This window comes from Megalops cyprinoides, chromosome 18 (assembly GCF_013368585.1).
Source record: "Megalops cyprinoides isolate fMegCyp1 chromosome 18, fMegCyp1.pri, whole genome shotgun sequence".
Classification (NCBI taxonomy): domain Eukaryota; kingdom Metazoa; phylum Chordata; class Actinopteri; order Elopiformes; family Megalopidae; genus Megalops; species Megalops cyprinoides.
In genome coordinates, this window is record NC_050600.1 from 4,031,717 (window position 1) to 4,059,669 (window position 27,953).

General features: G+C 52.3%; 1 protein-coding gene across 1 annotated transcript; it reads right to left on the reverse strand.

The window, feature by feature from the left end:
* Window positions 1–1,102: 1,102 nt before the first annotated feature.
* LOC118793209 (cytochrome P450 26B1) lies at window positions 1,103–27,759 on the reverse strand. Its single transcript, XM_036551274.1, has 6 exons — window positions 27,323–27,759; window positions 14,873–15,097; window positions 7,298–7,573; window positions 6,440–6,595; window positions 2,418–2,699; window positions 1,103–1,632 (listed from the first exon to the last, which is right to left on the reverse strand). The coding sequence occupies exons 1-6, from the start codon at window positions 27,524–27,526 to the stop codon at window positions 1,240–1,242; spliced, it is 1,536 nt and encodes a 511-aa protein (XP_036407167.1). The 5' UTR covers window positions 27,527–27,759; the 3' UTR covers window positions 1,103–1,239.
* Window positions 27,760–27,953: the final 194 nt, after the last annotated feature.

Sequence of the window (27,953 nt, forward strand, 5' to 3'; positions counted from 1 at the left end):
CCCCTTCCACGCAGTGGCCTGCCCAGGGTCCTAAAGCCCGCACTGCAGCACAGGCCTTCCGAAAATTCAGCTGCAGTGCAGGTTCTTCTGTTTAGTGGAAACCCGCTGGAAGCTCGTCCACTCATCCCCACTCTTCTTGGAATGTCTCAGCCTTGGAATCCGTCGGAGATTTGATTGTGCAATCATCTCTGTTTCATGTAATAAATCTTTCTTTTTTCTTTTCTTTACTTTTTTTGAAATTTGCATTTTAGTGTTGAAAACCGGAGCAGCAAAAAAAAAGATGTTTGCGTGAGAGTCCACTGTGGCTGGCTCCAGTCCGCTCTGAAGGCAGAGTGCAGAGGCTTGGAGAGTGTTAGGGTCTCTCTCCCTCCCCTGTGCTGTAACACAGAGCACTCGCTCGCAGACACAGTCCACCCCGCCTGGCAGTCGCAAGCACGGAGTTTTTAGCCAGCGGATAGGTTCTCGGTGTGGTCTCACAGCAACAGAGCACAGGCTGAAGGTTGGAAGTGGAAGGAAAGGTGGTTAAATCGTCTCTTATGTGCACGGCAGGCAAAAATGAAGTGAGTTTCTCAAATATCCGTCTGTGCTCCTTTCAAACCTGAGTTTGCACGCTTCCCTCGCTCACTCCGGTGCTCCTGTTTTCCCTACATTCCTAGCTCCTTTCTTCTTTCTCTCTCTCTTTCACTCTCTCTCGCTCTCTTTCTCTCTCTCACTCCCTCTGTTTTTCATTCATCATTTTTTTCAGTCAACCCTCCAGCTGTCCAGGTGAGGGCAGTGGGCGTGTACATCCTAAATCTCTTTACCCTGTTTTACCCCTCCTCTCGTGCCCCCTGCCACACTTGTGCCCCCCCCCCCCCCCCAACTCACGCACCCCTCCCTCTCCCCCTCAGACATCCCAGGGGTCCACTGGTCCACACGTCATTGTGCATTATTTCTCATAACATTACTTTCTTTTCATTGTTTATGTTTTTTTTTTTGTTTGTTTTGATTTTTTTTAGAAAAAGAATAAAGAATAAAATACATTTTTGGCAGCTTCTTATTTTCTTTCCTCTCATCTCTCCACAATGTCCAAAAACATTTTAAACAAAAAAAAAAAAAAAGTTCAAAATTTCTTCCAAAGTTCACGGAGCATAATTTTGGGGAGAAACAGTAAACAGCTCCACTGGCGCTCATCCTCCTGCCCAATCACCCGCCCTCCTCCTCCTCCTCCGCCCCGCCCCCGCCCAACCACCCGGCCAATCAGACGGCGGCACCCAGCATCTCGTCGGACTTGGCCATGATCTCGTTCTGGTTGGAGTCCAGGCCGTAGAACTTGACCTTGAGGCCGTCGGTGGGGTGCAGGACGGGCACGGTGACGATGCGCGGGAACGTCCGCGTGGCCAGCTCGAAGCGGCTGGAGCCGGCCAGCTCGATGGCCAGCACACGCAGGAACAGGGTGGCCAGCTGCTTGCCCAGGCAGGAGCGTACCCCGCCCCCGAACGGCAGGTAGTGGAAGCGGCCCTCCTTGTCCTCGCTGCGTTCCTGGCTGAAGCGGTCGGGGTCAAACGTCTCCACATCCTTGAAGACGGCTGAGGTGTCGTGGGTATCCCGGATGCTGTACATCACACTCCAGCCTTTCGGGATCTGTACGCCCTGTGGGGGGAAGGAGAGAGAGAGGGGGGGGGGGAGACAGAGAGAGGGATGGAGCAAGAGAAAGAGATACAGCGAGAGAAAGGTGGAGCGCGAGAGAGAAGGACGGAGTAAGAGAGAGAGAGAAAGAATGTATAAGATCCCTGTTAGACCCTGTGTCCACCCCTTTTCATCCAAAATGCTCTAATGAAAAGTTCATATCTGGAAAGCAAGCACACCCGCACCACCATACACTACAGAGAACACTTCTGCGTGAAGATTTTCAGCTAAGCACCTTCTGATGATTTGGCTTGTAAATAACGTTACGCAATGAAGCCATTCCATTCAGAGGTTCCCTCATGAGAAAGCTATAATATAGGGGATGAGGGATCAGGGAAACATCTAGGCTATCTTTAAGATCCTATTATAGGTCTACACCTCGTGTTGGTGTCAGTGAATAAGTAGGAAAGAGAGAGAGAGACCTCTCTCATCTCTCATGCACCCGTTCTGAAGCTCCAGGATAGCTGTTCATTTGTCCTTGCTGGCTCAGTAGATGGCATTGTAGGAATGAATCATCTGCACAAGCCTTTTTTCTTACACAGTGTAATGCACTGCCGATACACATTGGAGCAAAGGACTTACAGTAAGTCTGTCCGTATAAACAGATACCTGTATGAGTCACGCTGAATAAGAATGTGTAAGTGAATACACAACACGTGATGTGACGGTGCCCCCAGGTGCTGCCTGTAACTTCAAGGCCCGCCCCTATGCTGAGGTAACGAGGTCATGTGACGGGTCAGGTGACTCACGTCCAGCTCGAAGGTCTGCACGGCGGTGCGGTATCCCCCGGAGACGGGCGTGAAGAGCCGCAGCACCTCCTTGATGACGCAGTCGAGGTACTTGAGGCCGCAGACGTTGTCGAGGCGCAGCTCGCCCTCACACAGGCAGCCGTTGTGCAGGATGCCGCAGCTGCGCAGCTCCTCACGCAGACGCTCCAGCACCGACGGGTGCCGCAGCAGCTGCATGATCAGGGACGTGCTGGCGCTCGCCGTGGTGGCGAAGGCCGCGAAGATCAGCTCGATCGTCGACTCCTGCAGGGAGGGGGACAGGGGAGAGAGAGGGACAGGTGAGAGAGGGGGACAGGTGAGATACGGGGCAGGTGAGAGAGGGGGACAGGTGAGAGAGGGGGACAGGTGAGATACAGGGCAGGTGGGACACAGTGCAGGTGAGAGAGGGGGACAGGTGAGACACAGGGCAGGTGAGAGAGGGGGGCAGGTGGGACACAGGGCAGGTGAGAGAGGGGGACAGGTGAGATACAGGGCAGGTGAGAGAGGGGGACAGGTGAGATACAGGGCAGGTAGGACACAGGGCACGTGAGAGAGGGGGACAGGTGAGACACAATGCAGGTGAGAGAGGGGGACAGGTGAGACACAGTGCAGGTGAGAGAGGGGGACAGGTGGGACACAGGGCAGGTGAGAGAGGGGGACAGGTGAGACACAGGGCAGGTGAGAGAGGGGGACAGGTGAGACACAGGGCAGGTGAGAGAGGGGGACAGGTGAGATACAGGGCAGGTAGGACACAGGGCACGTGAGAGAGGGGGACAGGTGAGACACAATGCAGGTGAGAGAGGGGGACAGGTGAGACACAGTGCAGGTGAGAGAGGGGGACAGGTGGGACACAGGGCAGGTGAGAGAGGGGGACAGGTGAGACACAGGGCAGGTGAGAGAGGGGGACAGGTGAGAGAGGGGGACAGGTGAGAGAGGGGGACAGGTGAGATACAGGGCAGGTAGGACACAGGGCACGTGAGAGAGGGGGACAGGTGAGACACAATGCAGGTGAGAGAGGGGGACAGGTGAGACACAGTGCAGGTGAGAGAGGGGGACAGGTGGGACACAGGGCAGGTGAGAGAGGGGGACAGGTGAGACACAATGCAGGTGAGAGAGGGGGACAGGTGAGACACAGTGCAGGTGAGAGAGGGGGACAGGTGAGACACAGGTGAACATATTGACAGGGACACATCTGTCCCTTCTGCCAATGGGAAAGCGTTAGAGAGAGATTCACAATCACAATCATAGCTCCGACTAATCTACAGGCCACCTGCGGCTTTACAGGGGTCATGGGACAGTCCAGCTCACAGTCTGGGTCACAATGTTTTTATTCCTTGAATAATGTCATGGTCTGTTAGAACGTTCATTTCAATCAATACAGAAATTTAGTTGTGTCAGGTTCCATTTCATGCAGGGAAGTGCGTTTGAGAAGGATATTATGACATTGAGTGGAATATTATTATGATGAATATTATTATGATATTATAATGATGAAAGACTATAAGTGTCTGACAGCCACTGTGACAAGACACTGTGTTCAAAACACTGAGTTAATCTGGAAGTGATATATGTTCTCTTGCCAATACACTGGTACATTATAGACAATAAAAAGCCCTTAGAAATGCTTACATCTTAAAATATAATCCTTCAAGACTATGATGTCACAATATCATGTCTCTGTAAATACACATGGGCATAAGGAGGGGTTTGACTTTGACTGCAATCAGTGATTGTGCAGTAGGGTCAGCGAGTGACCTCTCACCGCAGGTGAAGGACATGACAGCAATCACCGTGATGGCAAGTCAGTGTGGGTTGGTGGGGGCAATGCCCAGACTGTGCCAGGCCAAGAGAGGTGGTGGAGAAAAACAGTGGTGGGAAGGAAACTACATGCAAAAGCATGGGGGGTGGGGGGTGGGGGTGGGGGGGGTCAGTGGAGGAGCAGCCGCAAGCTGCCTGATGGAGGAGTGTTGACTCGTTTTTGGCCCCGGATTTAAACTCTTCAGCAGGAGCTGGGAGTGAGAGGGAGCCCAGGAAAGCCCCCAAAAAGCTGTCCGGGGGACTTATCATCAGCGGCATCAATATGTCGATCCGCAGCCCACACAACAGCCTCTTAACCCTGACTCTGTGGAGGTGCAGAGAGGCAGAACTCAAACGACACCGCTGCCAAAACCTCTGCTGGCAGAGGGGCCGCTAACGACGAGGCTGTCCGGGGGGAGGATTATGGGAAATGACAGGTTGTTGGGCGCTCGCTATATTTCCGTGTTCCTGAGGGGGAGTCCTGTATGGGGCATTAGCAGTGCTTATGTTGGGTTGGAGTACAGACGGAAGGACACGTTTTGAGCTTGCTTCTCTTTCACAGTGGTTTTTATGGCGTGACCAGTCAAAAGTCTGCACAAAAAAAATCTCTCCCTTGTGCTTTTATTTTTTAAATTAATCCATGACTTCCTCTTGTATTTACATTCATTTATCTGGCCATCACTGTTACCGACCCCTACCCAACCCCCACCAATATCAATCACTTCTATTCTTCTGGGAGTTTTCCTTTACAAAGACCTTCCCTACTCTCCTATAGAAAGACCTCCTCCACTCTCCCGTATAAAGACCTCCTCTACTCTCCTGTATAAAGACCTCCTCCACTCTCCCGTATAAAGACCTCCTCTACTCTCCTGTATAAAGACCTCCTCCACTCTCCTTTATACCCTCCTCCCCTGCTTTCTCCCCTACTCCTCTGATCTTATGGAAACCAACTGCCATCAAAACTGGATCAGCCCGTGTTTGATCACCAGATATCCAAATCCCGCTCATTACAAAAAGTAAATATCAGTCTCAATTCCAAAGGGCATCAAGGACACATTCTTCAGTTTCCTCATTTAGTTTCACTTTAGCATTTTTGGGGGGTGTTTTGCTTGTTTTTTTATTTCCTCAGCTCTCCCAAACAGAAGCTGACTGAGCTGATTCCTCTGGGATTACGGAGTGATACCGCTGAGGCCGTTCGTGTTGTTTCAACCCCGAGCATCTCGGCAGTGTGCGCTCGCTAAAGCCTCCCATTTTCATTCACGCCGGCACTCGGTAATCCCCCGAAGCACACGACGTATCTGCTCCCCAGCCTGCAGGAGCCCCGAAATCGGGAAATAATGATCAAAATGAAGATCAGCACTGTAGCTTTCCCTCACTGTGCTTTGCAGTGACATGGCCATAGTGAAGCAGGCTAGCAAGGCTTTGGCCTGGCTATTTTACATTACATTACATAATTAGCAGTTAGCAGATGCTCTTATCCAGAGTGACTTACATAGGTTATCTTATGTATATGTTATCCATTTATAGAGCTGGATATTTACTGAAGAAATTGTGGGTTAAATATTTTGCCCAAGGGTACAGCAGCAGTGCCCCAACAGGGAATCGAACCAGCAACCTTTTGATTATAAGTCCTGCTCCTTATTACTATGCTACACTGACACACCAAGAAAAAAAAGAGCTGCCAAGGTCCCACTGTGATTTTACCACAGTACCCGTCACATTAAGGTGAGCAGAGAGGAGAGGGGAGAAATTCATCCTGCTCTGACTGTGTTGACACTAAATGAGCAGCTCATGTCATTGTTCTCATCACAACAGGCTTCTTCAGCCACAGGACACTCGGTCAACCCCCTCGAACCCTGACCGCGTGGGTGTCATTTACTGTTACTCGTTTACGCCCTGCGTCTGACGGGAACCGTCCCGACCCGCGTGACGGGGGAAGGCCCGCTCGCAGATTCGGGATGACTTTGAAACGGGACTTTCCTGTTCCCTCCCAGTCGTTGACAAGGACGTTCTGGAGCGATGCCAACACAAACGCCACAGCAGCGAAGAAGCGGTTCCCTCAGACGGTGGGCGGGGCGCATCGGGGGGGGGGGGGGGCAGACGGGGTGTGTCAGAGGGGGATGGGCTGGCGGGGGACGTGTCGGAGGGGGAGGGGCTGGCGGGGGACGTGTCGGAGGGGGAGGGGCCGGCGGACGGCACGGTCGTACCTTCAGCTCCTGCATGGTGAGCTCCGTGCCATGCTCCTTGGCGCTCTCGATGAGGACATCGAGCGCGTCGGCGTAATCCTTCCCCTGGGTGCACAGAGGCTTCTCCCGAATGGCCTTCTCAATGCACTTCTGCAGAGTGTCCCTGGCACGGATCCCCTGTGGACACACCGGGAGAGAGCTCCATTACCATCACACACACAACCGTTACCACCCTGTTACCATCACACACACAACTGTTACCACCCTGTTACCATCACACACACAACCGTTACCACCCTGTTACCATCACACACACAACCGTTACCACCCTGTTACCATCACACACTCTGTCACAAGCCTGTTACCATCACACACACAGCTGGTACCACCCTGTTACCATCACACACACTGTCATCAGCCTGTTACCATCACACACACAACTGTTACCACCCCGTTACCATCTCACACAACATCGTCACTATAACCCTGTTAATATCTCACACACTACCATCACCACTACCTCGTTAATATCTCTTATACTGTCACCAGCTCACACAACATCACCAGCACCCTGTTACCACCCTGTTACATCTCACACATCCCGCCCCCTTACCATTTCACACATGATCACAGTGCTGCTATCATCTCACACACTACCACAAAGGCCAGCCACTCTCTCACATTCACATTAGTACATAGGCCAGCACCACCATCACCATCTCACATTCACATCATCACAAATGCCAACATGTTACATTACTGTCATTTAGCAGACGCTTTTACGCAGAGTGACTTTCATAGGTCACATTTTTGTGAGAGCTGGCAGCAGTAGAGACAGAAACGGACGGTTAGGGTGCGGGGAACGGGGCCGGTCCTCACCTTCCTGTAGCCGGTGAAGGGCAGGTCGATGGGCAGGGAGAAGACGTTGTCGACGAAGTCCTGGAAGGTGCTGAAGAGGTGGCGCATCTCGTCGTCAGAGACGCGGAAGCCCAGGAGCACCCGCACGGCCATGTGGAAGGACAGCCGCTGGGACTCGCGGTACACATTTATGGGCTGTGGGTTGCTGCTCCAAACCCGCAGCGTCTCCTGGATCACCTGCTGGATCTTGGGCAGGTAGCTCTCCAGCGCCTCGTGGCTGAACACCTTGGCGAACACCTGGAGAGAGAGAGAGGAGGAGAGAGACGATGGTGTTCAGTCTCACATCGTCCTATGTTCTGGCTGTTCTGATCACCATCGGCACCGTGAAAAGCTTTCTGATAACACAGAGGGGCACAGACTACACACACACCCAGAGCAGTCAGCCTCAGTGCTCAGGCGAAACCCAAACATTACTGTCTGTAGGGAAAACTGAGAGCACCTCCCCCTACAGGTGAAATTCAACAATGCTGAAGGCAAAAATCCCTCACATACCACGGTCATAACACAAGTCCTGTAGTAGACATGCTGATGCCTCTCAGATCCTTTTTCGTACATTAGCCAGGTCAGCCAGACAGGTGTCTATGTGAAGACGTGTCGTTCCGATTTCGGCTTCCCTCGTTTTATGTTACAAACGCCAGTTGTAGAGAGAACTGATGCTAACCTATAGTGTATTAGCCAACCCCCATCACCTTATATACCACAACCCCCATTGCCCCAATATACCGCACCCTCATTGTACAAAATACCACACCCCTATCGCCCTATGTGCCACACTACAACTTCCCAATATACTATACCCTCATCAATAAATATACCACACCCCCACCACTCAGTACGCAACACCCCCATTTCTCAATACACCACACCTCCATCTCCCCAAATTACCACACCCCCTTTGCCCCACGACTCGCGCCCCATCCTCCACACCCCCACACCCTCACTCTCTGCATCGCAGAGCTGCGCTCCCAGGCACAGCTAAGAGCAGCAGTTCAGCCCTGCCTGATTTACAGAGGGAAAAAGAGAAAACACTATGAAAAAAAAATATATATATGAATAACCCCTCTGCAGCCATCACTGATTTACAACAGAAGCCTCTGTCCTGTTTTTGGTTTTTTTTTCAATGGAAAACTCATTTTTCTTTCCTCTCTGTGTCTCTTTCTCTCTCCTCTCCCTCTCTCTCTGTCTTTCTCTCCTCTCTCTGTCTCTGTCTCTCTTTGTCTCTCTCTCTCCCCCTCTCTGTCTCCCTCACCCTCTCTTTCTCTCTCTCTGTTGCTCTCTCTCCTCTCTCACCCTTTCTCTCTCTCTCTCTCTTTCTCTCTTTCTCTCTTTCTCTCTCTCTCAGAGTAGAAACATATTCTTGCGAGTGGGAGAGTTTCCCTCTCTGTCAGCACTCACTGGGAAAGGTAAGATTTTCCTGGCGGTGGTAGCGCATTTCTAATGCGCCTCACTCGCAAGGGTTTGTTTGGTGAAATAACATCCATGTTCCCCTTAAAAACTCCAGCTCCGAGGACTAACAATAGCACTTTTTATGCAGCGTCTCAGAGCCATCTGACCCCAAATACCTTGGCTCCGCAAAGGTTTTCCAGAGTTGTAAAGATGGAGGGGCGGCACACACACTCTCCACCCCTTCCCCTCCCCTCTCTCTCACTCTCTCTCTCTCCCTCTCTGCCCATCTCTCTTTCATTCTCTCCTCCCCCTCCCCTTCATGCCCTCTCTTCTCTTGTCTTTTGGACGGTGTCATCACACACGCCTTGAGCTGGCATGTCCCTCCCTCGTCCTTTCCTGGCCCCCTCCCTCCCCCTTTCTCTCTCTCCCTCTCTCTCACTCTCTCTGTCCCTCTCTCCCTCTCTCCCTCACTGTGCTGTTTTCAGTACACCGATCGTATGAATGAACAATTGCTCTCAGAGCTCTGGGTTACCTTGGCAGTGGGAGAGGAGAGATCACAGACAGTGTTAAGAAGTTAAGCGCCGTACATTTCCCGCCCCTGCACTGCGCCCCGACTGTTTTTCGGCTCTCGCCCCCTGACCCCCCCCCTCTCCCTGGCCCGGCCCCCAGTGCATGTCACCCCCTCTGGAGACAGGACGGGGTGCTGAGGTGTGAACCGTGCTTTTGGCTCCTGGCTGTGACCAAAACACAGAGCACGCCGTGGCCTCGGACAGGAATGTAACGCCCAAACGCCGCCGCACACTACAATCCCGAAACTGCTCACCGCCCCCGCCTCTGATACCCGTGCAAAGGTTCCAGTGTGCTGCATGCTCCTCCGGGTGCTGGAGTGTCCAAAACCTCACCCGCATTACCAGGTCATTTGTCAGGCTACACGCAGGTCACCCCATGGTCAAGGGACTCTGAGTTTGTCAGTTTAGAGAAAATCTGCAAGTCTGTGGCACTCCAGGAACATAATGGTCTACATAATGGTCTTAACCCTAATGTAGACTGTGAATTTCCAATCAATTTTCAGTTATCAATATTTTCAATCAATCAGTCAATATCAACCAATGAGAACTGCCAGTCCTTGGGCCTTGCTGTATCATCAAAAACCATCTCTTCCATATACTGCCATGCATCTGTGTGGAAGAGGAAATCATGTAAATTATGGTTTCACACAGTTTGCAGCAAAACAAACGGATGTTGAATTCTGACAGAAGTCATACCAAGCTACATGAATGAACTCTGACGTGTGGATGTATCCGTCTAAAGTCACAGACAGTCACAGACACCCACACTGACAGTGTGATGTCACCCCTTGTACGGGATACATGCGGCGTCTGGCCGTGTGACTGGGGTGACAAGGTCATCGACCTTCCCGCCAGCGAGCTCCTGTCTGGCCAGAGGACTGCGGAGCGAGGCAGGCCGGAGGCGGCGCTCGGAGTGGAGAAAGAGCGGCTTTATTTCCTGCAGGACAGGAAAGGGAAAAATAGCAAGCAGGTGGGAGGGGCCGGTGAGGAGGGTTTATTTTTGGAGTCGCGCGAAAACCAGTTTGGGTATACGGGCTGCAGGCTTTTTCTGTTTCTCTGTTCCTCTCTCTGGCTCTCTCCCTCCTGTCTGTCTCTCTGTCCTTCCCTTCCTCTCCTTCTCCCTCTCTCTCCCTCTCTCTTTCTCTCTCTCCATCTCTCTCTCTCTCTCTGACTGAAGCCCTTATTCCTGTGCAAACGCTTCCATGTGTCAGGTAATTGTGGTGCCCCACGGCCTGAGAGGGCAGTAACGTCCCAGGCCACGGAGGGGCTCCAGACATTGACACAGGGGTTCCCACCTCCTCGACCCACTTTCACTTCCTGTCTCATTTCCTGTCAGGCTGGACAATGCCAGCCCCCTTATGGGCAAACATTCTAGAAGGTCCCCGTTTTCATTCTGGTTCCAACTGATCGATCGTGATTCCGAATGACTCACGAGCAGACCATTCCACACATCGAGGGCTTGCTCTGCACAGCTTCACAAACACAGGGCAACAGCCAAAAGCCACAGGATAGAACAGCTATGGTACATTTTACGGGTGAGCTAAAGAGTGTTTTCATTCGATGAAGCAATAATCTGCTCATTCTCCTGATGGCTGGCTGATCACGTGAACAGACAGCTCACACGCAAGGTTACGTTCCTGCCTTCACAACAAGAAATGTCCACTGTAACTGCACCGTGGTTATGCATGCTGCTCTCTGCTCTTCAAAACCAAAAGCTCCTTTTCATTTCAGTTGTTACTTCCTTCCCTGTGCAGTGGCAGGGTGACCAAACGGGGCGAAACCACCAGCAGCTGAAGTCCTCTTGTTCATTTCATTTTCATTACTGTCTTTGCCCGGCTGACCCTCCGTTCCAGGGTGACTCGGATAGTTTTCAATTTACAGGTCAGGATATTTTCTGAAGTGATTTCAGGTTGAGCTGCTTTCTCAGGGGTGCAACAGCAGTTCAGTGCCTGGAAATGGAAGGGGAAACTTTGGGGCTTTAAGCCCCCACCCCCCTACCACCACCGCCACCACCGCTGCCGCGTCCCCCGGAGAGCACTGAGTGTGAGCACATAGGCCTGCTCTGTCTGGACAGCAAGCTGCCCGGGGAAACCAGCACGCCGGCTCAACATACAGAGAGGGACACTCGTCTGTGTGTGCAGGTCGACAGTGTCACAGTCAGGCTTCTTCCTGCACGGAGTCTGACAGAAAACACATTGGTCAGTGAGTCAGTCAGTCAGTCAGTAATCAGCCCATTAGTCTGTCAGTCAGTCAGTTGCTAATGAAATTCCAAATTCCGCCCCCAAAAAAGCATTTCTGTCTATCCCAAAAGAACTCAGAGAGTTTGGGCATGAGGGAATGCGCAGAGCATCTAAGACTTCTTAGACTTCATTCTTCTCGCTTTTTTTCTTTTTTTTTTTTGCTCCCTCTCTGTCTCGCTCCTCCCTCGCTTTTAACCCTCGCTGCCTGAAACACAATCCTTCATTCATCGTTTCGACTCCAGCAATAATCAGCGGGGGCTGAGGATAAAATAGCTGCGCCCTCTGCTGGCCACAGCGACAGGTGCGCTCTCAGACGCAGAGCATTCTCTGAGTTCCTCTGGCTCCAGCTCCGCTGCTGCTGCTGCTGCTGCTGCTCTCTCACGCGGCGGCTGCTCTCTCTGTAATTAATGGCCCGCTCCTCCCTCCCCCCCCCCCCGAGCGCGTCGGACGCCAGCTACCTTTCTCTTTCATCCACGTGTAACCCCAACCCCTCCCCACCCGCCCCTCGCTGACGCGCTGTTTCCAGTTCGCGCGGCGGTTCGCACGGCCGCCTCAGACGCCCGTGGCGGTGGACGTGCCAGCCATCGGGTGACAGGCGAGCGTGAGCAGGGGTGATGAGCTCAACTCACGGGCGCCTCCGAGGACAGGGAGGCATGTGGGGGGGGGGTGGGAGAGTGGGAGAGTCAGAGGGACCAGCGAGAGGGAGCAGGTCCAGGTGACCGAGGTGGGAGGATTCTGGGAAGCCAGCTGTCTCGGTCCGCCAGCCGACCCGGTCCGCCGCCTCCTGCCAGGCCCTCCCCTCGTCCGGGAGGCGCCGGCCAGAGGCAGGGTGGGGCTTGGAGCAGCGGCGGCAGGGGCCGGCTGGCAGGGGCCCCAGTCAGTCTCTGGGACCCTGAACTCCACCTGACTCATCAGATCTCTCAATAACTCAAGAGTCTCCGGGCCTCTGAATAGGCCCCAGTGTCTGGGCTCACAGAGAAACGTATTGCTGTGCGCTGGGTGACCTCCGCTTCCCGAGCCTTTACCCAGAGGAAGCCCCGATATGACAGAATACCGGAGGGGTGTCTGCGTAGCCAGTGGGGGCCCAGCATACACTCCGAAGCTGGGGAAATCGCCGGATTTTTTTGGCAGTATCAAATTCTCCGGTGTTTTTTTTTTTTCACATGGGCCGTCTGGCAGATCGGTTTAAGGGTTTGACTAACAGCTCTGCTCTCTCTCCTTCTCTCCCTCTCTCTCTCTCTCATTCTCTCACTGTGCTTCACTCTTCCTCTGTCTCTGTCTCTCTGTTTTCCTCTCGCAGTAAAAATACGGTAGCAGGGAGGGCTCCAGGGAAAGCGGTGAAAAACACATTAAAACAGGGAGAGAGAAGGTGGGGAGAGGCAGAGAAAGGATGTGCAGACAGGAGACAGCTGAAAAGGGACCAGGGTGGCGGGAGTGTTCAGCTATGGAGCTGAGGAATGCAAAGTGTACAGCAGCAAGCTAGGCTATAAACACTGGGCTAAACTGTTAGCTCCCTCATTGACAATGACTGGCCACCCTGATGTGCTGGCTCAACCTGGCTTGTTTCCTGGAAATGCACTGAAAACGTGGAAACCGCAGCACCGGCATGCTCCTAGGTGAGGGTCTGAGGCAGAACAACTTCCCTAAAAAGCCGAAACGGCCAGGCATCCTCCAGGGGCCCAGGACAGAGCAGCACCCTCCCCCGGGCGGGCCGAGGCTTCCCTTGTGCCAGCCCGTGCCCGCTCAGAGACGGGCCCTCGCCAGCGCGGCTGTGGTTTTGTCACTGTTCTGTTGATGTTATTGCTGTGAGTGTTGTTTTAGTTTTATAACTGGCCGTTCCAGCAGCGTGTGCGCGGGCCTCATGTTTCTTTATCCATCACTGGAATGCTGGATTGGTCAAAGTTCATGTTCGGCTCTGGAATCCCACAACCCCCCCCCCCACCCCCCCATCCTCCTCCTAAACCACCCGCTCCGTTACAACACAGAAAGGTCGGGCTGGGCCATCGGTACCATTCTATGTAAAGCACAACCACCATCTACCTTGCTACATAATCCATATGTAACACACCATTGCACTATAGAGTGGGGGGGGGGTGATACAGCCTTGCTCCAGCCCCAAGATGGGGGGGGCTGGGGGGGGAGAGGGGGGAGGTTGGGGTAAAAATGGCAGATCCCTGTTCCTGCACCAGGGGGAGGGGGGTAAAAAAAGCCCTCTTTGTGAGGCAAATGCTGGCTGACTAATTAGCGGTCATTAGGGGGGCTATGTGTGCACTCCTACACCGCAGGGATAAGCAGCTGATTACAGCCCATTGACCTCTCAATGGTACAGGTGTGTGAGGCGCAACCTGAGCTCCAGGGAGGGGCCCTCTCACACAGGCCCATTCTGTTTCGGGGACAATGGCAAGGGGGGAGAGGTATGCGCCCCCCCGCCTCCTCCTCCCCCCGGATACTGAAAAGAGCCCCCTGTGCAATTTCCTCTAATGGGCCGATGAGGCTCAGCCGGTGCCCCACGGGGGTCTGTATCGGTGCGATCTGGGAGGCGAGGCGCTGACGCCAGCGCCTGGCCTCCTTCGCGCTCGGGCCACTGCGCTTTTTCTCACGGTTGCCGGGGGAGCCCGTTGGCAGGGCGACGCCTGATAGCAGACGCGGAGGCCCGGGCCAGGTGTGCGCTTCACTCACAGGTGAGGGGTGCTGTCAGCCGCAGCCAGCGGGAGGTGGGGAGGCTGTCCTCCTTGTTATCCCAACAGGGACACTACGGCCCCTCCGTTAAAACCATCAGGCCACTTTCCTTCAACATGAGGGTATTACCATAGCAACTGTCCTACGCCCTCAGCCATTGGCCATGTTTCCCTGTGTCTCTGACTGACCCTCCAACTAGTAATAATCTTTACCGTTCTGAAAATGTGATCTGTGGGTCACGGTACTCAGAGGCAAACTGGTTTGGGTTTGGGGACACAGCTCCAGTGTACGACAGCTCCAATAACCCATTAAGAGCTCTCCCCTTACATGTAAGTATCATTGAGAAGTGCATTATGGGGGTGTGAGGGAAACTAAATAGGGACCAGTGGAGTGACAGTGGGAGTGAGAGGGTGATTCAAATCAGTAGGATTCGTAGTGGCATTGGGATTCATTGAGACAGAAGGATCTGTGTTGGCTATAGGATTCATAGTGGTAGCGGGATTTATAGAGACAGAAGGATTCGCACTGGCTGTGGGGTTTGTAATGGCTGTGGGATTCATACCGGCATCAGGATTCATAGTGACTGCGATTTGCAGTGGCAGTAGGATCCATAACGACAGTGAGATTCATGGTGGCAGCAGTGGTGCGGAGTTCAGCCTCACCTTCCTCCTCTTGCGGTGGATGTCTCCGATGGAGTTGGCCAGGCTGTTGGGCCCCAGCAGGGTGCTGGTGCTCTGGGGCCAGTCCACGGTCACCAGGCTGTGCTCCCCCATCAGCACCTTACGCACATTTTCCGCTCCCGTCACCCGGATCAGCGGCCGGCCCAGCAGGTGAGTCTTAAACACATTCCCGTATTTCTGCCTCCGCGATGCATGGAACCCGGAGCCCTGCAGCCAATCAGAGAACACAGGCCCGGTCAGGTCGGCCAATCAGAGCCGGCACACAACACCCTCAGGGCCAATCAGAAACCCCGGAGCTGAAGTTCAATCCAGCTCTGCAGAGCGGTGACTGAGGAAGAACTACGTGTGAAATATGAAACAACAAATATGAAACAACAAAAAAACACAAAAAGTTAAAGTTACAGTGCAGCTCACAGCACACATCACAAGAAGCAAAAGGGCATAGGAAGTCCTTTCAATGGCACCGGAGCCGTTTTCCTGAACGCGGCCGGTTTGAGGGCAGAGACTCCGCCAGCTTTGCTGCGGAATTCAGGAGTCTCCTGTTTCCTCAGCTCCAGCTTTCGGGGGCAACTGCTGCTTTAAGGGTGAGGGTTTAGCACTGCATTAGTCTGGGGTATTACCGGGCTAATGAGGTGTAAGCATTAATGGGGTTTTGGAGGTGAGAGTTATCGTGAGTGTCGAGTTTGCATTGGCAGATTACAGAGATTATATTTTGGGGGTGGGGGGTGGGGGGGTGGTGTTGTTGTGTGGGATTTCTGTAAGGGGGTTGGTTTAAGAGATTACAGGAGAAAGGTCCTGGCTTCACCTCTTAGATCACAGACAGGGTCAGAGAACTGATCTAATACATGTGTGCATGTGCTGGGGGAGAGAGTTCTCCGGCAGCAGGAGGCTGTGCTATGAGGGAGACTTTTTATGGATTCCTACAGAGTGATCCAAGACCCAAGCGATCAGAGACTGTCTTTCAAACACATAAACACAACACACAGACACAAATACTCACACATATACATGTGAACATGCACACACATATACACATACGCATACACACACATATACACATACACACAAATACACATACATATACACATACATACACATATGCACACATATACACTCACATATACAGACACACATAAACATACACACACACACACACACATACACACACCTAACAGCCCATGACAGACACACATCGGCCTTTGTCGCGGCCGTCAGGACGGCAGGAACGTCAGCGCCCGCCAAGCTGCAGGCTCTCCAAGGCTCCTGTTCATAAACAGAGCTGCTGTGTTCCTGCTAACGCAGCCAGCCACTAGCAAGCGGCAGCGACAGTCTCCGCTGCCAGACCACAGGGACCCAGCGAGGAGCGGGCCGTGCCAGCCCTGTCCGCTCGTTTCCTAAACCCCGCCCCTTCCCTGCATGCGCTGCCCTCGCCCCCCGGTCTGTCATCCCACAGACGACCAGCGCCAGCCAATGAGGTTGGGCTCACAGGGTCATGTGACCGTGCCTGACAGCTACCTCGATCCCCCGCTCACCTTCTAATCTGAGTTTAGCGATATTCGCAGGAATAACAGGAAGCCAATCTGAGCTGCGCCTGCCAAAATCCCACGCACAGTCACAACGTGAAGAGTGATACACACCTCTGACGGCCTCGAGAAAGGAGGCTGGAACCATACGCCTGTGTTTTTACAGCATGGCTACATCCATCACATATTTCACACACACACACACACTCTGCACATTGTACATGCTGTTTTTTCCGTCCGGGACGCTGAGTGGCAGTGTAACAGTGGTCTATCAACATTATTACCTATATACAACCCCATAGACAGGACACCTCACTACCTCTGTCCCTCTCCCTCTCTCTAACACACACACACACACCAAATGAGTGCATTATGTTCTGCCACAAGACGTCATCCACGACAGAAAAGCACATTCAGATCTATTAAAGGCCGCTGTCAATGACTGCTGGCACCATTTTAAAAGGAGACGTTGGTTTTCTGTTTAATGTCCTCTAATTGCCGGTAACCTCTGGGCTTATGCATTGGCCATAAAGAGCTACTGTAGTATTCTGTTCCAGGCACCAGTCTAGAGCAGGCTGGCTCACTGGAGCGATTTGCTCTGCGTTTGCCTTGATTTAAATCCTGCTCATTTGAGTGCATGAACACACTGCTGGTTATATGAGGGCTAATTTTAGAATCATGGAGGTTTTTTTCTGTTTGTCTGGCTGTTTGTTAGGGCCTACCCAAACTCAGTCCCACTGCAGAGTCAGCCTGTGTGTTTGTGTACGGGTATGTGAGCACACATGCCTGTACGTGCACGCGTGTGTGTGTGTGCGTGTCTGTGTGCGTTTATGTGCTTGTTTGTGAACGCGTGTGTGTGAATGTGTGTGGGTGTGTTTATATGCCAATGTGCGTGAATGTGTATGTGTGTGCACGCACGCGTGTGTGTGTGTGTGTGTGTGTGTGTATATGTGTGAGCCCATGTTTGTAGACTGCAGGGTTGCATTGGGTGTGATAGCATCTCAGTTCTCCCATTCTGCAGGTAACAGACCGCTCAGCGGAATCTCTAATATGGGACTGCGCTGCCAGGGCCCTCCTGAGCACCTCTCAGCAGCTTCGTCCAGGGACACGGAGCCCTGTGTGTCACTGCACCCCCCCATCGACCCCTGTGTGTCTCTGCACCCCCCCCATCGCACCCCTAGGATGGCTGGTATGGGCCACGAGCTGCTTTGCCGAGGCACTGACCGAGGTTAAGCGGCTTTCGGATAACGAATTAATGGCCGTATGAATGGGAGCTTTGTCAGGACCCTGACTTATCGTTTCCCCACTTAACACAAACTGTTTTGACACTTGCCAGCAGACGCCACGCCACAGGCTACACCGCCACCTTCCCAGTGCCCCGGGAGGGCCTCCGGTCAGGACATCAGAGGGGGCTGACTCACACAGGACCCACGCAGCCGGGCCTACCCCCAGGGGCGGGGCCACCCCAGGGCGGGGCCGCCCCCTCCATCCCTCTAATCTCTTACACATATACTTGCATTAATTTGGTGCTTGACCAAATGAGCTTAACCCTTGACCTAAGCCCTGCAAAAGCTGGATATGTAAAGTTACTAGCTGGGTCGTGACCCTCAGTAACGCGAAGTGTACGGCCCACGGTCTATGGCACCTTTGTTTTGGTATTAGGTGGGAGAGCCGGGGGGGGGGGGAACTCTCCGGTTTCCACGGCGATAACGATGCCGTGCGGGATTACCCTGCGGCCTTGCGCTAAGCGCTTCTGGGAAAGGGATTGCTCACGCTGGCGGAGCCGGACTCTTCCCCGAAAGCGGGGGCCCGTCCATCGGCCAGGCTCGTGATGTGAGGGCGGGGCTGGGAGGGGCGAGCGCATGGGGGGGGGGGGTGCTCGAGCCCCTCTCTCACGCCCCTGTCTGTGCCCAGGCTGTTTTCGTTTCGTGCTTCCTGCTGCAGCCGCCCTCTCTCCCCCTCTCTCCACACAAACAGCCCTCTCAGCCCTGATGAGGGGCCGGCGGCCGGGCCCAGGGGGCGGAGCCAGCACAGTCTGGAGCATGGGGGGGAACACGCCCTCGGGAGAGAGGGGGGCCACCAAAACACCCTGCTGCACCATAACATAGAGGGATAGGGGTGTTTACATGCAGCCCTCTGTCCTGCTCCGTAAGGGGTGTAGCAGTGGTTTCATGTACCCCTCTTTCTGGCACTGTAAGGAGGATGTAGAGTTTTACATGCACCCCTCTATCCTGCTCCATAAGGGCGATAAACATGCTTCCATGCACCCCTCTGTCCTGCAGCTCAATCCTGTCCCCCATATTTTTAGCGGTGACCCCCGACGCTCATTTCTCTCATCTCTTATTAAGAGCGTAAGTTGTGAAAACAGCTCTGGTAAAGTTTGAATCATGCCCTGTGTATTGCTTGCAAGGGAGGTCCTGGGCAGGCGTTAGTATTCATCACCCTGGTGTTGATGAACAGGTCATGCTGATTTTGGCATAGAAGTGGGAACACTGGTGATCCCCTGATTGCCAAACTCCACTACTACTCTATCAGAGTGGGTTGGTGCATGGCAAAACATGCCAAGAAGCCTGGTTTATTTACATTTTTACCACCAGTAATTCCTTTTGGCCTGGCCATCACACTACATTACATATATTTGCATAGCAGAGGCTCCTATCCAGCTTACATATATTGTCATTTGTGTAAGTACATTCACACAGCTGAGTAAGTGGCCAGATATCATAGTCTCTCAGGTTCTCCAAAGTTTGTGTCTTACTTACCCGTCATGAGAAGGCAGAATCAAACAGAGCAGAGTCTAATTTTACTGTCCATTTAGAATGTTATTAATGAGGACAGACACACACACACACACACACAGATATACATACTCACACACAAACATATACTGACACACACGCACATAAACGCGCGTCATCTTGCAGCCCAACAGTCGCCAGGAGCAGACAAAGCTTTACTCAGCCAGCCTAGTCAGGGAGAGAGGGAGGAAGCGAAGGAGGGAGGAGAGAAGGGAAGCTGAGGAATTTCTGCTGTCTAATTCACGGACGTGTGACGCCCCGCGCTGGAAATAGAACAGTCGCGAAACGAAATGTTTACCAAAATGGCCGGGGAGTGGCCGCGGATGACATTTGGTTAGAAGGTGAGAAATGTCCGCCCGTAATCTCAGGGCACCGAAGGGCCACACAGCCCGGGGCAGAGTGATGTCATAAAGCCACGGCTTTTACACACACACACACACACACACACACACACACACACACACACACACACACACTCTGCATGCCATTACTGCAGGCAGACAGACAGCCACTGGACCTTTCCCTCACCCTCTCATTGCTCTGCATTAACGCATGACCTCTTCATGAAGCTTACTGACACCGCAAGAGCAAATAAAATCAAATAACTGCCCTCTATTGCAAATGCCACTTTTCTCTGCAACTGAGACCCTCCAAACAGTCCCTGACACCCAGTCCCTCAGTGCTAGTCCTGCAGTTTCATACAGGAGAGGGGGCGGCAGGACCTCCACACCCTCGGCTGCCCACTCTCCTCCACCTTCACTTTTCCCTCACCTCGCCGCTCTTCCTCTCTGACCCTCCCACCGGCCCGTGGCTCTCGGAGAGCGCCCGATGCTCACCCGGTGCTCGCCCGGCGGGCAGACAGCTTGACGGATCAGTGGAAGGGGAGAGGGGTGGCCAGATGTGTGACAGACAAACAGAGAGATTGACCCCGCGCCGCAGTGGGTGTTTTAACAGCGGCCGGCCCAGTGTGTCACCGGGAAATGTGTCTAACCTGAGAAAAATCTGCCTGGAAAACCAGCCACACTCCCAGGCCAGACACTGCGGGCCTGCCCCCCCGGCAAGCATCGTGGACAGGAAAGAGTTAACACTCCGGTCTCAATAGTTCTTTTATTTTTTAAAGAAATTTATCAGATATTTTACAAGGGGACTACTTTTTTCCACTGGCCCCTTCCAAACAGAGCGCAAGACTAAAAATACAAATTTTTGTGTAAATTGGACACCAGTCGAAACTCCCAGTATATAAATGTAGTCTTTGTGCGGCAGTGGAAATGTTACACAAATGACCCTTTTATTAGTACCACAAAAAAGTCCTTTAATTATGTTTATTCAGATCAGCGCTGGGGGTGCCCGGACACCGGGGTTCTTGCGGCAGGGGAACCTGAAGAGGGATCATCGCGGAGTCGTGGATCTCAGTGACCCAGAGAGAGAGAGAGAGAGAGAGAGAGAGAGAGAGAGAGAGGGAGAGAGAGAGAGAGAGAGAGAGAGAGAGAGAGAGAGAGAGGGAGAGAGAGAGAGAGAGGGAGAGAGCTCTCTCACACCCGATTCAAGCAGCGCAGCTCACACAGACAGCAGTGCCACAACAGGAGAGAGAGAAGGAGACTGAGAGAGAGATAGAGAGAGAGAGAGTGAAAGAGAGAGAGAGAGAGATAGAGAGAGAGAGAGTGAAAGAGAGAGAGAGAGAGAGAGAGTGAAAGAGAGAGAGAGAGAGGGGGAGAGAGCAGAACCTCAGGAGCCGCGGGGATTTTTATAGCTTTTCTACCTGTTTGTGTTGGCCTTTTACCTGCCTCTCCTCCGCTTCTGTCTGCGGACATTGCTTCGATCAGTTATCAACAGCTGACTTTGCCCTTACGCTTGTCTATAATTTGCCCACTGACCTCTCACACTCATCACATGAAGTAAAACTATGTGTTTGCCTGCCCCCCCCCACCCCACCCCACTCCCACCCCCACCCCTGTCACTTCTCTGTTTGTTGATTTAAAGTTGCAGGTATACCGGCGTAGGTTTACTCTGACCCCTACGCACGCTGCACATACAGTTTAAATAAAGATAATACATCCATTTACTGAAATAGCCCATTGGAATCTCTCAGGATGTGTGCATTGGCAGGGGTTCAGTGAGGGTATAGAATCGGTAGGGGAGGGTGAGGAGGGCGGGGGGGTGTGTGGGAGTGGGTTGGCTGCTCCATTATTCTGCCATCAGTCGGCCTGAGGAACACTGGCATACTGGCAGCCAACGGAGAGCACAGGCGTGGGGGAGGCTGGAGACCCAGAGAGAAGTGACAGGTTCTCTGTTTGCCCCCCCCACACACACACACACACACAAAGCGGCCCCCGTCACTCCCAGTCACACAGTGCCATCGGGGGGAAGCGCGTACGATTTGGGGGGGGGGGGGGGGGTTGGGGGGGGTTGCGGGGGTGTGGGGGGGGGGGGGGGGGTGCGGATTGCAGCTGGGGGTTAGAGAAAGGGTAGAGAGTACTGGAAGAAGAACATTCGCTTCCCTCCCGGGCACAAAAGGAACGGCTCGGGGAGAGCCAAAAGCAGAGAAGAGGGAGACAGGAGAGAAAGGGCTGCCCTTTGACCTGGAAGCGGTGCGCGGAGTGAGATTATGGTTGTTGAGTGCGGTGAGAGCGCTCACCCCTGGACCCCCGGCGGACCCCTGCCAAGTCCCGTTCGGCCCCCCGTTTTGTTCCCCTGAGACAAGAGGCGTTTGAGGGGCGCAGTGCGTTCCCGGGGTGAGAGAAGGGGCAAGCCGCTGCCGTGCCAGTCACCTCTTTGAGCCGCTCTCTCTCTCCGGAGCCCCGGGGCCCGGCTAAGCTCCCTGTCCTGCATGCAGATTCGGGCAGGCCTTTCTGAGGACGTCCGCGCCCCCGTCCCCGCACCCGGCGGGGGGCAGCCGCAGGACCCAGGCCTCGGGGACGCGACCCCCGGCAGGGCACCTTTGTCCCCAAGCCCGCAGCTGTCAAACCGGGGGAAAAGAGCCGTCCCGGGACATGAGGGGGTGACCATTACCGCTGCCCCCTGTCTGAACCTTCCCATGTCGCCGTGATCGGCCCTGCGCCCCCTTCCAAAACCGCCCAGCATGGAACACTCAATACGCCCTTTATCAAGACCGAACACACCATTACGAATGCTCGATACCACCTCCCGAACACTCAACGCTCTATCACCAACACTCAGGTCCTCATCATCAACATGTCCCCACTCAACACACTTAGTAGTCCATCAAGTAGTAGTCCATCAATACCAGAGAGAGTGGAGTTTTCAGCATGGAAGACCCAAAAATCCTTCATCAAAACACAATAATCTATTCTAAACCTCAACACTCAAAGCTCTATTATTAACACCAGAGATTCTACACCAAAAACTCCTTTACTCCTAACACTCAACTCTCCATTAGCAACACTTCTTCCTTCAATGGTCATCAATCCTTCCTCAGTGCTTAACATTTTAGCATTAATACTCAAATGTATATATCTATAGTGCTCCATCTTCAACACCAGACATTTTGTCATAACTTGGTCAGGTTGCACAAGTGTTATGCTTACACTCACTGGCCTGGGAGTGTTGTTAGCCTGGTCTGACACTGTTGCTCATTTAACTTAAAAGGATACACTTCTGTTCAATTGTGCTTGAAGTCGCTCTGGATAATGGCATCTGCTAAATGAATGTAATGTAATGTAATAACCACTCAACTCTCCATTCCCAAAACTCAACCCCCATCACCATCACTCAACCCTCCCTCAACCCTCCCTCTCTTTGAGGGTCTGCATTTCATCATTAAAAACCTGAGCACTGCGGAGCTCAACATCGCAGTCGCTGAAAAACATCAGAACACAGACTTCTGGGTCTCCGAAATTGAAAGGCCTCACACTCCGTAATGAAGCCCGGCTCGGAAAAAAAAACACCCCGTCTTTCAGCTGCCATCCAGGGTCTGACATGGCCGCACCTGAGCAGCTCAGAAGCACTGCCAGGTAATATCAATGTGCTGAAGGACGAATGAGGCAGAAACGCCAGATAGCGGTACAGGCGGATCAGCCGCCGCTGCAAGAAACACTGTTAGTCAAAAAATGTGCAGCGCTGATAAATTGTCGAACAGATGCGTTGAATTATTGCATAGTGCTAAATGGCTCTGGAGGTTTCGGCACACAGTGATCCAGTGTACTCTCGCCCCTCTCCACATTCACAGTGAACTCTAAGAATTAACCTCAAAAAATGTATTTTAAACCCACAAAACGGTGGGGGGGGGGCAATGACCCCCTCAAAAGTCTGGACCCTGCCGCCACAAGTCAATCCATTCATTGTGGTGTTGAACTGTGAACTGATCCTGAACTAACCCCTACAGGACGGCTGCACTCTTTCCCTGTGATAGCAGGGCTCTCATCCCCTTGACCAGACCTGGCTAGCAGAGCCGCACAGCAGCAGGGTCAAAGGTCAGACCATGGCCTAATGGGGCATGACTCCTAAGTGGCTCAGATGAAGTCCTGTGGTCAAATGTTATCTGTGAGAAGACTGATGTTCACTCAGCCAGGCGCTGAGAAAGACTGGAGCTGCAAAGCCGGAACAAGGGCTCTCAGAAGGAGGAGGAATTGTGAGGCCAAATTCTCTTTTTTCCTATTTCACCAAGTCTTACAAAGAGAAAGTCTGAGCCTTTTTTTCATCCACCCTGCAGTGTTTTCACAAGAGCCATGTGTGCATCAGCTTCGATCCTCTCAGAGAGAAATGCAGCCGCTGCCCCTCTGTCTCTGCACCTAACCATGCGTTCAGAGACTAACCACTTCAATCGGCCCTCCAAAGAACGGGAAATGTGAGCCCCTCTCAGACTGCCGAAACTCCAGCAAACCATCTCGGACGCAGCGGAGAGTCCCGCTAACGATCTGAGGAGGCTGTCCACGCGACGCTGGTGAGGTCATCCATCACCGACGGAACAATTAGGCAGTGCAGAGAACTGGGAACCAAACTTAAAATCATCACAAATTACCATCACAATAAGGGCATGCATGCCTTTTTAAGGTAAAGACAGCGGTGTTTGAAGAATCAGAGGGCGCATTTTTGGCTGCAGAGAGCCAGCACAGAGGACAAAATGTGAGAGCTAGGCTCTTACACGAGGCACTCTGTGCTCAGCTGAGGGAGGAGGAACACCGTGCTCTGTTCTCCCTTCACCGTCATGGAAAGACAGATAAGCTTCACAGGGGCTATCAGAGAGCAATGCAATGCAATCACCTCAGCCAACAGGGCTCTAGTTCAGAGTGATTCAGAGTTTAGAATGCTGGTATAGGGCTGATCGCAGGGCAAAGAAGAGTCAGGGCCAGATGTACTCTCTCCTCCTCCTTTCTGCACAGGTAGTCACCTGACCAGCACCTCGTACGGAAACGCCCACTGCCCCGCCCCTGCCCCTGCCCCTCCCATCCCTGCCACCTCCCTGCCAGACCCACAGCGCTAACAAACTCTCAAAACCACAGGTACTTCCAAACAGCTGCTTCAGCTTCGGGTCGACCTCCTCCCAGCACCCTGCCCTGACCTGCGATTCACGGACGGGCACGCCTGACCCAACCGCTGCCAGCCGACACACAAGCTCCTGTCAGAAGGCACCCACAAGGTGGCCGCTGCCAAAGCTATTCTGTCAGTCAGAGAGAGCTGGCCGCTCACCGCCCATCTCCTCTCTCACAGCAGAGAAAGTCACCAAAAGCACCTGCCAACAAAAAATACCGAACCGCCCACAAAACGAATTCTTATGCACGCACGTGTAATGTACACCAGCCCAAGGAGATTCCTGGAGATGACTAGCAGCCGACTGCTGTAGTTTGCAGGGAAATCTGTACGGTATACACAAACAAAGTAAAGTCTGCAGCTGTTTACGGGCGTCGCGCCGGGCTGCAGCGAAACCCCCGAGGGCTTTCTGCACGAGAGTGGAATCACAGGCTGTCCAGTGTGTGCGCGCGGGGCCACGAGGTTCCGCATTCGCGCTGCGTGACGCGCTGCACATGGTCTGAACGCGGAGGGTACATCCACCAGCCTCTCCAGGGGTTACAGCGTACAAGCTAAGCATTTATAACACCAGAGCTGAGGCAGGTTTAAACATAACTTTCAAAATAAACTAGGTTTGCGCAGACCGGTATTGCAGCAGACGTAGCGACTCTGTACTTTAGTCTAAATTGATAAGCACCACGTATTCAAAGAGGCTACAGAAGTCATCAGGCGGTGGTGCAAAAACCGTTTCCTTCCGAAGCACGCCCGACGTTTGGAAAATCCTGTCCGAGACACACTTCTGTTCAGTTTACCGAAGAAGGGGTGTAGGCTACTAGAGGACACTTTGCGGTTAGAGCCAGTGACCACACCGAGGGCAGCCGAGGGGAGCAGGGAATCTATGTTTGGTATTCACTGGGAAAAACATCAATACGCAGCGCAGCCGCGCCGTCAGTGTACATTCCCGTACGGGATTTCAGCGACTCACATATGAGACGTGCAGACATTTAGAACTGCGAGTTTGCACGGTAGCACACATTTAGTCCGCAATCTGGCACAAAATGTGCGCCCTCAAGAAATTAGAAGTGACGGGAGTTTGGCAAGCGACGCACAATTCAAAACCTATTGATTTTTAAATATATCAATCAAAAAAATTGAGTCAATGGATTAAAGGCTTGCCAACTGTAATGAAACACGGTGCTGGAATTCATTCAAGAGCGGAGCCATTCTTTACCACAAAAAAAGGTCATTTTGAACGTCACAAACCGTATTTTCCCCTGCGGCAACTCGTAAATCGACTGTCTGCAGCATCCTCGTTTGGACTACTTGAAAAGTCCACAATGCGAGTTTCCCCCCTTCGCACTGACTTACATTTCAGCACTCAGTTAAAAAGCGCGCACCACTCCAGCGAGAGCTGTACAGTACCTCGGTTTTTCAATGCATTAGTTAATTTACAGTTTTTGGAACTTATGAACACAGGAAAGGCACAGCACATACACACAGACGCACACGTACCTACGATCGCACTCTCTCTTTCTCTCACACACACACACATACACACACATACATACATACACATAAGCGCGCACGCACACGTATATGAAGGTCCAAATATTCATAGTTGTAAGCTTCGTTTGGGGAAAAAACTGGCAGTGCTCCTTTCGAACTCAGAATTATTCCAAACAAACTCCGTCTACCACTCAGCTACGAATGTGCAGAACTCTGCACTCACCAAGAAACGTGGCATAGTTTAAACGCTGGGTATTTTTTTCCCTTACTGTAGTTCTCGGTCCTCCATCCGAGCAACAGTCGGACTGATTTAATTTAATCATCTAGCTCTATGTCGAACAGATTACAGGAATGGTTTCCAACACGACTGAACTGCAGTGAATTTATTCCGGGAAGGCGTAATTAGGACGCGTAATTACACATGGAGAAAGCTAAAACATCGAGTCTGGTCAACAGAAGTTATTTTATCCTGCACGCAGGCGACGTCCCGCTGCACAAGCTCGTCTTTCAAGCGCTCCGTCGGACTGGCAAGTGATATGTGCTGTTTCTTACGCGTCAGTGCTCATTGATAACTTTATTACTTCTAGGAGATGCGCTTGCACTTTCCTTTTTCGCCAGTTAAAAAAAATATCCGGGTCATCTTTTGAAGCTAACTGGTTTTATGAAGTGGCAAATGCTGGACTCTACAAAAAGTAAAAGCACTTTTCTGTGTAAGCAGATGAACATACGTAGAAGGTAAAGGTATTGCTAAGTTATTGTTACATTCATAAAAATACACAAATGTTCTCATCTTTAAACATGCACCGGGAACAGTGCATAAACGTGTCCACTTGCACTTACTCAGTATACTGTGATGCATCGCTGTAAACATTTACATTTGCGCTCACAAAAAAACGATGCCGTCATATCTATACCATATCATAAAACCTGCATTTTGATAACCATGAAAGGTGGCGAATTTGTCCCCCGGCCACGGGACCATGCTGCCTGGAGTCTCACCGCCGCTGCACCGTGGAGCTGCTGCATATCCCAAAGCCCGTTACCCGACGCGTGTGCTCAACTCAGAGCTTTTAGGCTGGCAGCTCAGCTCGGCTGGGGCGCATCTGAGCGGGCAGGAGAGAGGCGGAGGACGCGCTTACCTGGAAGAGCCAGTGGCAGGTCTCTCCGATGACGGGGAATCCCATGGAGCCCTTGGGCATGGGCAGCTTGCAGCTCTTGTCCCGGGTGGCGGTCCATCGCAGCTGCCACAACTGCTGGGACACGGCCAGCAGCAAAGCCATTGACACTAAACAAGCCGCAAGTGTCGCCAGAGCCGATACTAGGTCAAAACTTTCAAAAAGCATTATGACGCGCTGGGGTTGGCGACAGTGACTCTTAAAACGAAATAATGAAGTACTGATATCAGCTGAATAAACTGCAGACTAATAACGCTGCAGAGGTGGACGGCAGTAATGCTGTTAACAGCTGTAGTAAAAACCGTAATAAACCAAACTGTATTTACAGATGCACAAATAATATAGCTATTATACACAAATAAGCTTAAAAAAACGTATATCTTTAATTAGTTGAGCTCTGGACAAAGCTAATCGAGACGGAATACTGATTAATTGTTAGAAAAATCATTTTGCTTTCATTCAAGTCGATTATTAGAATTAGACTTTGAATAAAAAATAATATTTAACTGGATTCTTGTCCAATTTCAGAAATAACAGGGGAAAGTAATCAATCAAAATTGTTAAGAATATATTTTAGGAATTATTAACTGACTTT

Bases quoted from the DNA above. Each gene is read 5' to 3' on its own strand.
- LOC118793209 (XM_036551274.1), bottom strand. From the start codon at position 27,526: ATGCTTTTTGAAAGTTTTGACCTAGTATCGGCTCTGGCGACACTTGCG. The intron at 15,098-27,322 runs GTAAGCGCGTCC...GATTGGCTGCAG, and splicing joins CCTGCCACTGGCTCTTCCAG to GGCTCCGGGTTCCATGCATC. The intron at 2,700-6,439 runs GTACGACCGTGC...CCCTCCCTGCAG, and splicing joins TCACCATGCAGGAGCTGAAG to GAGTCGACGATCGAGCTGAT.